This window comes from Clytia hemisphaerica, unplaced genomic scaffold (genome assembly GCF_902728285.1).
Source record: "Clytia hemisphaerica strain Z4C2 unplaced genomic scaffold, Clytia hemisphaerica genome assembly, whole genome shotgun sequence".
In the NCBI taxonomy this organism is placed as follows: Eukaryota; Metazoa; Cnidaria; class Hydrozoa; order Leptothecata; family Clytiidae; genus Clytia; species Clytia hemisphaerica.
In genome coordinates, this window is record NW_027104355.1 from 104473 (window position 1) to 114854 (window position 10382).

The following is a 10382-nucleotide window of genomic DNA, read 5'->3' on the forward strand; positions in this document are numbered from 1 at the left end:
GACAAACAGAAGTGGAATGATTGTCATAAAGAAACAACTCAAAAAAGATCAGAAAATGTATTGAAAATGATTCACAATTATTATCAACTTCTGCAGCACATTCACAAGAACAATCAACCCCTGCTGTGCATTCACCAGAACAATCAACTCCACCATCACATTCACCAGAATTACCAACTCCACCATTGCATTTACCAGATGCATTAACACCAGCATTATATTCACCAGAATAATCAACTCCACNAGTACCAAATAACTGAAGGAAAAACATTAGCATCAAGTTATTTGCTTATTTTTTAGCGAGTGTTGGCGAAGACACCAAACGCGTCAAGATGTTTTTGACCACCTCAAAACTGGAATACTCAAATTATGGCAAATCTGTCCAACAATTGAAGGAGAGATTGAATTTACCGACAGAAAATACCCATGATGCACTTGGATTCTTGCGAAACACTTGTATGGAACCGTATCAAGCAAGTGAAGCTTATGTGGAAGTTCTTGGTGATTTGTTCAGAAAGACTGTCCTCACTTGCATTGGTGCTGTAAGTATTAGTCTGTTTACATCCCAATATTGTACAGATACCACATCTGCATCTATCTATAGGATATTTATCAATGAAATAACAAAGAAAAGCAGGATTAGAAAGATGTGACCTAGGATGTCACCATAGAAAGACTTTCAAGGTTTGGATTTTCGCTGATCGTCTAGATTTCGGTATCAGTATTTAATTTTCTCGTGTCGTATGCTATTTATCGATTGTTTCTTTACCAGTTGGACACTTCATACGGAGAAGAATATGGCGATGCTTTGGATTATCACACTTTCACTGTTGTCAACAATCTTCGAAAAGATGGAAAAATCTTCTTGGATTTCGTTCCCACTTTCACCAAGAAACAATCGCAATATCAAGCTATCTTCAGAGTGAAAATCCTCCCACAAGATCAAGAAACTTTCAGGTGGGGTCTTCAATGGTTACATTCGTGAAATGGATCAGAAATTTTCTCTGTCTGAACTACATTCCTTTCTTTTACCTTGTCGGCGACTTGAAATTTTCAAAATCAGTTGATCTTAACGATCCCATCCTTTCTTTTACAGGGAGATTCAATCGAAAGCGAGCGAACCACTTTTCATGCGAACAACTGAGAAAGTCAACCTTTTCCATTTCGTCAAGAACAATTTAGATGCTACAAGAACCATGGCTCTCTATCAGGGTAAGCAGTTAACTAATGGAATGCATGATAAAAACTAAATTGCTGCTTTATTTACTACTTTGGTAATTTTTGGTTGCAAAGCGTTGAACAAAACTGTATCAGTGTGGCAAGCCTAATAATCAATTCGTATAAAGCTGCGATAAACTATGCATGCCATTTCAATTGAAATTTCAACACTTATCCAACTTCTCGCAATTTTTTTCAGGAGCCAAGACCTCAAACACGTGTTTAGCAAGCATTGGACTTCACATTGACGAAGTTTGGAGAATGGAACGTTTTGAATCACCACAATATGCAGAATACAACGAACTTCAAAAATATTTCTTATACGGAGATGAAGAAGAAGCCTTTCATGTCACATGTCGTCACCAAACAACCTGATTTTTACCAGGTAAGGAATCTGATACTTTAATCGTAGAAATTTTAGCGAGACTAATTTTAGCGTTTTAGCGAGTTTTCCCTATTTTCGCTAAAATAAATCTCGCTAAAACACGCCAAATCGCCAGACCGCTAAAATCTATCCACGCGAAATTTCTGGTTATATTGGCTTAATACATTTTTGTCAATAGGAAGGGTTTCAGTGCAAAAAAAATGCTAGAAAACGAATTCAATCAATAATGTAAATGAAGTATTCGCAAAAATTTTTCCACGCGAAATTTTTTGAAATCGTGATTCGCTAAAATTCAAAAGAAATCAAGATTTTTCCTGACTCGCTAATATACGCTAAAATTAGTCCCGTTAAAATTTATACGATTAAAGTAGTTGATAATAAGAGAATCATGCGAGTTAATCTTCCTTTTTGTGGTCAGTAAGTAGTCTTCAGTCACTTTGACTCAACTGAAGTTATACAAAGAACTTTATCTTCAGATTTTATCATCTTCTAAACAATTTCTTAATTAAAAGTGGAAATTGGGTCAAACAACCTTGCTTAGTAAATAAAAAAAATACTTATTTTCAGGTCGTGCGTCTTGGCGAATTGCCACATTCAGTGGAGCCTCAATTATTGAATCTTGGTTTGACGGTCGTATTACCAGCCATTCCTGGAACACCATTGACAGTCGATGGTAAAATCATTGACCCTCTTCAAACAACTCAATATGGTGGCAAATATAGAGGCCGACAATTCGCAGAATGTACTACTTCACTTTTGGTTGGTGGTGAGAATTGCAAAGTGTATTTCGATTCTGAATATTTGAACACAACAGTCACTGGTACAGATTGTGCATTGGTGTGAATGTACTGAATTGAATTTATATTTCAGTTACGTTATGAATTGTAAAAAGTTACAAAAAATTTTATTTTTTTTTATTTTAAAGTTTATGAAGTTAACAATATCAATAGAATTTTTTTGCATGAAAATATTCTAAATCTCGAAAAATTTATTTGTATGCTTCTTGTAGGGTAAAGATTTCAAACTTGCGCAAAGATGAAGTATTTAAGCAACAGGAAGAGGTCTTCTAGCTTTAAAGAATATTTTGTACAATAAAATTATAAAATCAAAATAGAATTTTAACCGCATAAGCTAGATATACATAGTCATATTATTCGTGGAAAGGAACCATTTTGGGCAAAGACAGTTGATATGACTGTAACGCCCAAAAATTAACTTAGTAAAATCTTAGTCGTGAAAAGGAACCACAATAGATTTGCGTACGCTTTTTTTTGTTATGTCAATTTAGTTAGTCATTATAACCCGAGTTCTAACTATTTTTCACCCATTTCTTTCTTTCTGTAATCCCTGGTGATATGTTCAATTATATCACGCTACCTACTGATTGGATAATTCTGGGTTTCTTGGCACCTATTCTCTTGGAGTCGAAATACAAGTTGATAACAGATACACAGTCACAAACAAGTCGAAATCGCTATGATATGAAGGGCTTAGGTCGACAGCATAAATGAGGCTCCATGAAAAAACTTCATGAAATTTTCAGGGGATTTTGATTACCTTAAATGAAGAAATTTTGGTGGATGGCCGAAAAAGTTTTTTTGGTGGATGGCTGGAAAGTTAAATTTAAAGGGAATTTAATTCGGCGATTGCAGGTTATTTCTGGCCAAAATCCTTTTTCAAATAAGCAAAACCTATTTTAAGGCCTGAAATAGCACCAATTTGGGGAATGCGTTAAATAAAATATAAATTTGGCAGGAATTTAGTTCGACGGATAGAGGAAAAATAAATTTTGGCGGGAACCTAATTAGTTTTTTTGATAGAATAAATTTGAAATAAGTTTCATTTTTACCATTTATTTTTATTTTGCTCTTTAGATTAGATAATATTACCGTAAAAAAATCAGCAAATTACTATTATGGAAATAAAGAAAGACGCCAAAACGACATCATTGGCTCGCAATATCTTGGTTGGAAAAATAAATTTGGTTGTATCGATATTTTCAGTTCCTTGATGAGAACCATAAAAGAGCAAATTTGTTCCTTTACTGACACTTGTTCTAAAATTGCTTGTGATAAAAGATGGAACAAGTTACTTCAAATGAAGAGAGAGAAGAGAGAGAGGAAGACGTTTTAAATCCAAAGAAGGAATTGAAGTGTGCATTTGTTAAAACAACACTAAAATCTTTCGTAATACAACATGTATCGAAATGTTACCAAGCGGCAGCAATCAGGGTAATGCTCCCAACTGGTTCCAAGACTGAAGTTTGGCTGGCAAGGCAAAAACTGGAAAATAGATTTTCAAATGAGCTTCAAATTGTAGGGTTTTTTTCTTGCGCGACCGCTCTTTATGGAGTGAAGAAAGGAGATGAACAACAAACTATTGCCGGAGTAAGCTTTTGGGTAATGTTTGACTGGCCCGATATGGCTATTGAATCATACGAATGCCACTTGACAAAAATTGTTATTGAATCTGGACTCGATATCGTACACTGCAAAGCTGTGAAAGGAAGAGGTAAGCTTTCTTTGATATTTTTTGTTTTTTTTTTTTATTCAAATTCTTTCACGTGTTCACTCTTTGTTTCGCTCAAATATATATTTTTTCTTGACGAGAGGGGTCAAAAGCTTCAGCTAGCACACACCGTTGTTTCAACGTTTATCTAACGTTCACAACGGCCATATACCGTTAGATGAACGTTGAAACAACGTTGTGTGTCAACTGGGGCGAAACATCTTCTAACTAACGTTCATATAACGTTATACGAATGTTGAAACTACGTTGTGTGTCAACTGGGGCGAAACATCTTCTAACTAACGTTCATATAACGTTATACGAATGTTGAAACTACGTTGTATACTAGCTGGGTTAGGACTTTACAACTTTTTGACAAGTCTGGAAACTAGCACACTTTTCTAAAAACCTTAAGCAATTTCTAAAAATACGGCATCGATTTTTGAGAGGTTCCGGATCTACCTATAAATGTTGCCTAGGCCATGTAGACTAGAACGTGTCATCAAACATGCGCTAAATTTTTGACTCGGACTTTATCTTCAAGGTTGAATTTTCTCAGATAGCAATTTTGACTAGCTTGTCATTTATACCTAGTTTTTCAAAAAAATAGTTTTTTCAGAAACTTTTTTACGATTTTTTACGGACACGTTGATAAAGTCTTGTCTCTTCTTGTCCCTTGCTTGTCACTCGTTATCCCTGCTTATCCCCATTATCCCTTGCTTTTCAGAGGAATAGTTTTTCGGACATTGCGATTTTTTACGGACACTTTGATAAAGTCTTGTCTCTTCTTGTCCCTTGCTTGTCACTCGTTATCCCTGCTTATCCTCCTTATCCCTTGTTTTTCAGAGGAATAGTTTTTCGGACATTGCGATTTTTTACGGACACTTTGATAAAGTCTTGTCTCTTCTTGTCCCTTGCTTGTCACTCGTTATCCCTGCTTATCCTCCTTATCCCTTGTTTTTCAGAGGAATAGTTTTTCGGACATTGCATTTTTTACGGACACTTTGATAAAGTCTTGTCTCTTCTTGTCCCTTGCTTGTCACTCGTTATCCCTGCTTATCCTCCTTATCCCTTGTTTTTCAGAGGAATAGTTTTTCGGACATTGCGATTTTTTACGGACACTTTGATAAAGTCTTGTCTCTTCTTGTCCCTTGCTTGTCACTCGTTATCCCTGCTTATCCCCCTTATCCCTTGTTTTTCAGAGGAATAGTTTTTCGGACATTGCCATTTTTTACGGACACTTTGATAAAGTCTTGTCTCTTCTTGTCCCTTGCTTGTCACTCGTTATCCCTGCTTATCCTCCTTATCCCTTGTTTTTCAGAGGAATAGTTTTTCGGACATTGCGATTTTTTACGGACACTTTGATAAAGTCTTGTCTCTTCTTGTCCCTTGCTTGTCACTCGTTATCCCTGCTTATCCTCCTTATCCCTTGTTTTTCAGAGGAATAGTTTTTCGGACATTGCGATTTTTTACGGACACTTTGATAAAGTCTTGTCTCTTCTTGTCCCTTGCTTGTCACTCGTTATCCCTGCTTATCCCCCTTATCCCTTGTTTTTCAGAGGAATAGTTTTTCGGACATTGCCATTTTTTACGGACACTTTGATAAAGTCTTGTCTCTTCTTGTCCCTTGCTTGTCACTCGTTATCCCTGCTTATCCTCCTTATCCCTTGTTTTTCAGAGGAATAGTTTTTCGGACATTGCAATTTTTTACGGACACTTTGAATTCTTGTCTCTTCTTGTCCCTTGCTTGTCACTCGTTATCCCTGCTTATCCCCTTATCCCTTGTTTTTCAGAGGAATAGTTTTTCGGACATTGCGATTTTTTACGGACACTTTGATAAAGTCTTGTCTCTTCTTGTCCCTTGCTTGTCACTCGTTATCCCTGCTTATCCTCCTTATCCCTTGTTTTTCAGAGGAATAGTTTTTCGGACATTGCGATTTTTTACGGACACTTTGAATTCTTGTCTCTTCTTGTCCCTTGCTTCACCCGTATTCAAATTTTCAAAATGGAAAGTCTTAAATTAATTCTTTGTATTTTTTTCGTTCAGGCGTTCGTTCAATCACCGAAAGCTATGTTTCTTCGCTGTACATTGCCTTGAAAGACCACAATAACGAAGCTTTGCTTCATCACTTTGCGAAGTCGCAGGTGAAATGTTTGAAAGCTGCCGCTGAAGAAGAAGGAATAGATTTGGTAAATGTTGATATGACAGAAGGTGAGCGGTACTCTTCAAAAGTATTGACCTCGTTATGGCTTTGCAAAACAATGGGTGCAAATGTTGCGTCAGAGCTCAAGAAAGCTGTAGATTTGATCAAAATGCTTATGTCTATCAAGGTGGTTGATTTGACTTCCAAAGGTGAGAAAAGAAATTCATAAAACTCTTCTTTAGAAGGCCCAATGGACTCTTCCTCACTTGTTATTTTGAGCTGAAATCAAAAGATCTTGTTTTAGTTCACATAAGAAAACTATTTTAAATGAAGGATATGGGTCTTTTCACTGTTCTTTGTCTTTTATGTGGTAAATTGATTCGTGTCTAGAACGATGTACTTATTTTTGTTTTGCACCTCCAGAAGATCCCGTTCACGCAGCACCGATGCCAGTCAGTCGCCTATTGCAATCCATCACAGCGATAAAGCATTACATGACGCAAAACGAATATGGCCTTTTTGATGGATCCGTATACAAGAAGGCTCCTCAAGCGAAATTCACGTACGTGTTTTGTTCGTCGGTGCACGATTTTGTTCACTACTTATTGGGCTGCCCAGAGATCGCTGACCAAATAGTGGCCCAAGTGACGCCCATCATCAATTTGTTGTCAGTAAGCAGCTGTCGAATTATCAAACCGTTGATCGTTGACTACAATTTCATAGAAGTCGCACCTTACGGCACTTGTTTTAACATCTCGGAGAAATGTTTTCAAGTTGATCCGCCGACCCTAAAAGGTACGTATTATTTTTTATTAAATTGTTTTCATGTCTTTTTTTTACCATGTTTGCGAGGTCAAATTTCACAGATAATTGATAAAATAGTAAATTCTGAAGCTCTTACTTTCTTTCAGGCTCTCCGCGTGCTTTCGTTAAGTACACCTACGACCCTGACGTCCTACCGTACCCTGAGCCATTCGTCAAAGGTGTGGAGAATTCATTCGGTAACCCTAGAATCAGGAAGAAGTTCTACAAAAAGTACTATCAATTGTTGATGCATGGTCAATTTCCACACAAAGAGACAAAGATGTGTTTGGTTGGTCCAGCCGATTCCGGAAAAACGAGCTGGTTCAGTTGTTTTCAAGGAATCATCCCGTCCAAATATATTGCGGGTGTGATGAACGACGGGCGATTCTCAGCAGCTTTGATAAACAGTAACACCCAGATTGTGATGATGGATGAGTGGACCCCTGACTCTTTGTCATGTGAAGATGCCAAACGTGTCCTTCAAGGTGAGTGAATTGATTCGCATTGTTCTTTTTTTGTGGCCCTGACGAAGGCGATGAAAAATCGCTTTTGGTTTATCTTTACGCTTGCGCACTTTGAAGATATTTGAAAAAAAAACTTGAAAGTTTGCTTTCTTCCTATGTCCGGTTATTCATGAAGATTACCGCTTGATTTGCACGTAACTCAAAAACCTCATTTTCGTTTTTATTTCTCCAGGCGGAATGAATTTTCTACCCCAGAAACACAAGAGCGGCTTACGTGTCAACTACAATTCCGGTTTTTTTATAACCACCAACGTCTATCCGGATTTCGGCAACGAAAGAGACTGCGATGCGATAAGAAAAAGACTTGAAGTTTTCCAAACGACATCATTGAAGCGAAAAGATCCATCAGTCTCAGGTAAGACAAAAAGCTGACAGTTTCACACGTCATTTAATCTTTGGCACTTTGACTTTTAGGGTGCATTCACTCGTTTAGAAATGAGGGAGTCTCCGAATGTGAAGACAAATATTTTTCCTTTTTCTGCTACTCTATTTGGAACGAGAATCTGAAAAGAGTTTGGTTTTTCCAAATTCAATCACAAACTATTTTTTTATCTCTTCAGCTTGGCTGAGAATGAATTGTATGATGGTGTTTCATTTTCTGGCCCACGAATTGCGAAACGAACCCATCTTTGATACACCCAACGTGGCACCTGCTGCTGGGAATGGAGCAATCTACAACGACTTTGATTTTGATCCCATGTCTTTGATGTACGACGATCAAGTCGAGTTATTCTCATTCAGCCAACCAGCTGCTCCGGCCGCAGTCCAAGATTCCGGTAACGAAGTATCAGGCTTAACTCAAGCATTAGACCATGCCGTCTTGGAAGCTGACCGTCACGAAGGCATTCACTACGAAGATTTGCAGTGGGAAACACCTTTATTCGACAACGCCAGCGAACACTGTGACGACGTCTATGTCCAAAAAGTCGTTACTCTTGCTTCAAACAAGGATGGAGCTTGGGACGAGTTGGCCTTGACTGACAACGCGAAGAACATGTTCAGGCGACGATTGAGAGCGAAGTGGGAAGGTGCAGATTCCGTGTACGATGCTTGGTTGATTCGAAAAGGTTGTCAGCGACCTTGGTTTGACTATCATCTTTTAGACACCCAATATCCAGAGTTTGATGCAGACTTAGAGCAAGAACCGCCAACTCAAGTCGTCACAGGCGTCCCCGAAACGCCTACCAAGCAGAGCACGTCCTGCCAGCCACCAGAATCACCAAAACCTGACGATGCCAACAGTCAGAAATCCATCGATTCTGTTATCACGTCCTATCAGCCGCCAAAATCACCTAAATCTGACGATGAAAACAGCGAGGAATCCATCGATTCTGTTATCACGTCCTATCAGCCACCAAAATCACCTAACTCTGACGATGGCAACAACAAGGCCATCGCTGAGTCTGTCATCACGTCCGACCAGCCACCAAATCACCTAACTCTGACGATGGCAACAACAAGGCCATCGCTGAGTCTGTCATCACGTCCGACCAGCCACCAAAATCACCTAACTCTGACGATGGCAACAACAAGGCCATCGCTGAGTCTGTCATCACGTCCGACCAGCCACCAAAATCACCTAACTCTGACGATGGCAACAACAAGGCCATCGCTGAGTCTGTCATCACGTCCGACCAGCCACCAAAATCACCTAACTCTGACGATGGCAATACTGAATCATTCATTGAACCAGACGACAAAGATACCAATAACGGGTCACAGTCAAATGCACGTCCCGTTGCGCCAAACCCCGTCAATCCCGCCAGTGAATCCGATATTTCCATAGAAGAAGACGCTGTAGACCCTCCCACTGGAGAAGACGATCAACCAAAAGCCAAAAGGTTTTCCCTTAGTCTCAAACGATGCACTCACACGGAAACTGACTTATCACACCAACTGATCACTTTGACCAGTAGTGACGAAGAGACAAATCCAAATAAACGACAAAAGACCGTCGATTCTGAAGGCTCGTCTATAGAATTTGACATGCAAACGGTAGCCGCTGGAGTCCCAATCATCCCGATTTCGTCAAATGATTCCTCGACAGATTCTGATTAACTTCATCATCTAAAATTTTCTAGAAATTTATTTCAACGATTTTGTGTTTACATTTTATATTTGAAGAATGAAAGCTTTAAGTGATAACCATTTTGTTCAAACATTTGCGCCTCCCGTTATTTCTTTTTCCTATAAATTACCACAAAAACTGCAATTGAAAGACTTCTAGCTGGTACACAACGTTATTTCAACGTTTGTCTAACGCTCACAGCGTTCATATAACGTTGGATGAACGTCAAAACAACGTTGTGGGCCAGCTAGGTTTGTTACTTTAAAAAAAAAACTTAAAAGATTTCGGTATAAAATTATTTTCAAAATCTAAGTACAAGATTTTCAAAGTGTCCGCAAGATTATGACGTCATGTCCGATAAACTTTGCTAATCAGAATGAGGGGATAAGAGGGATAAGCAGGGATAACGAGTGACAAGCAGGGGATAAGAGAGGACAAGATTCAAAGTGTCCGAGAGAATATGACGTCGTGTCCGATAAACTTTGCTAATCAGAATGAGGGGATAAGAGGGATAAGCAGGGATAACGAGTGACAAGCAGGGGATAAGAGAGGACAAGACTTCAAAGTGTCCGAGAGAATATGACGTCGTGTCCGATAAACTTTGCTAATCAGAATGAGGGGATAAGAGGGATAAGCAGGGATAACGAGTGACAAGCAGGGGATAAGAGAGGACAAGATTTTCAAAGTGTCCGAGAGAATATGACGTCGTGTCCGATAAACTTTGCTAATCA

General features: G+C 38.7%; 2 protein-coding genes across 2 annotated transcripts; both read left to right on the forward strand.

The window, feature by feature from the left end:
- Nucleotides 1-305: 305 nt before the first annotated feature.
- Nucleotides 306-1594, forward strand: LOC136818141 (uncharacterized). Its single transcript, XM_067074500.1, has 4 exons — nt 306-542; nt 773-957; nt 1097-1212; nt 1418-1594. The coding sequence occupies exons 1-4, from the start codon at nt 333-335 to the stop codon at nt 1591-1593; spliced, it is 687 nt and encodes a 228-aa protein (XP_066930601.1). The 5' UTR covers nt 306-332; the 3' UTR covers nt 1594.
- Nucleotides 1595-3681: 2087 nt separating this feature from the next.
- On the forward strand, nt 3682-9641 carry LOC136818140 (uncharacterized). The gene is made up of 7 exons (XM_067074499.1): nt 3682-4114; nt 6159-6464; nt 6679-7050; nt 7167-7544; nt 7756-7938; nt 8144-9033; nt 9117-9641. The coding sequence occupies exons 1-7, from the start codon at nt 3682-3684 to the stop codon at nt 9639-9641; spliced, it is 3087 nt and encodes a 1028-aa protein (XP_066930600.1).
- The last annotated feature ends 741 nt before the right edge of the window (nt 9642-10382 follow it).

What these genes read in the sequence shown, in the direction of transcription:
- LOC136818141 (XM_067074500.1), top strand. Translation starts at nt 333, where the DNA reads ATGTTTTTGACCACCTCAAAACTGGAATACTCAAATTATGGCAAATCT. An exon ending in TCCTCACTTGCATTGGTGCT is followed by an intron (nt 543 to 772) that starts GTAAGTATTAGT and finishes TTTCTTTACCAG; the next exon opens with TTGGACACTTCATACGGAGA. An exon ending in CAAGATCAAGAAACTTTCAG is followed by an intron (nt 958 to 1,096) that starts GTGGGGTCTTCA and finishes TTTCTTTTACAG; the next exon opens with GGAGATTCAATCGAAAGCGA.
- LOC136818140 (XM_067074499.1), top strand. Translation starts at nt 3,682, where the DNA reads ATGGAACAAGTTACTTCAAATGAAGAGAGAGAAGAGAGAGAGGAAGAC. An exon ending in GGTTGATTTGACTTCCAAAG is followed by an intron (nt 6,465 to 6,678) that starts GTGAGAAAAGAA and finishes TTGCACCTCCAG; the next exon opens with AAGATCCCGTTCACGCAGCA. An exon ending in AAAAGATCCATCAGTCTCAG is followed by an intron (nt 7,939 to 8,143) that starts GTAAGACAAAAA and finishes TTATCTCTTCAG; the next exon opens with CTTGGCTGAGAATGAATTGT.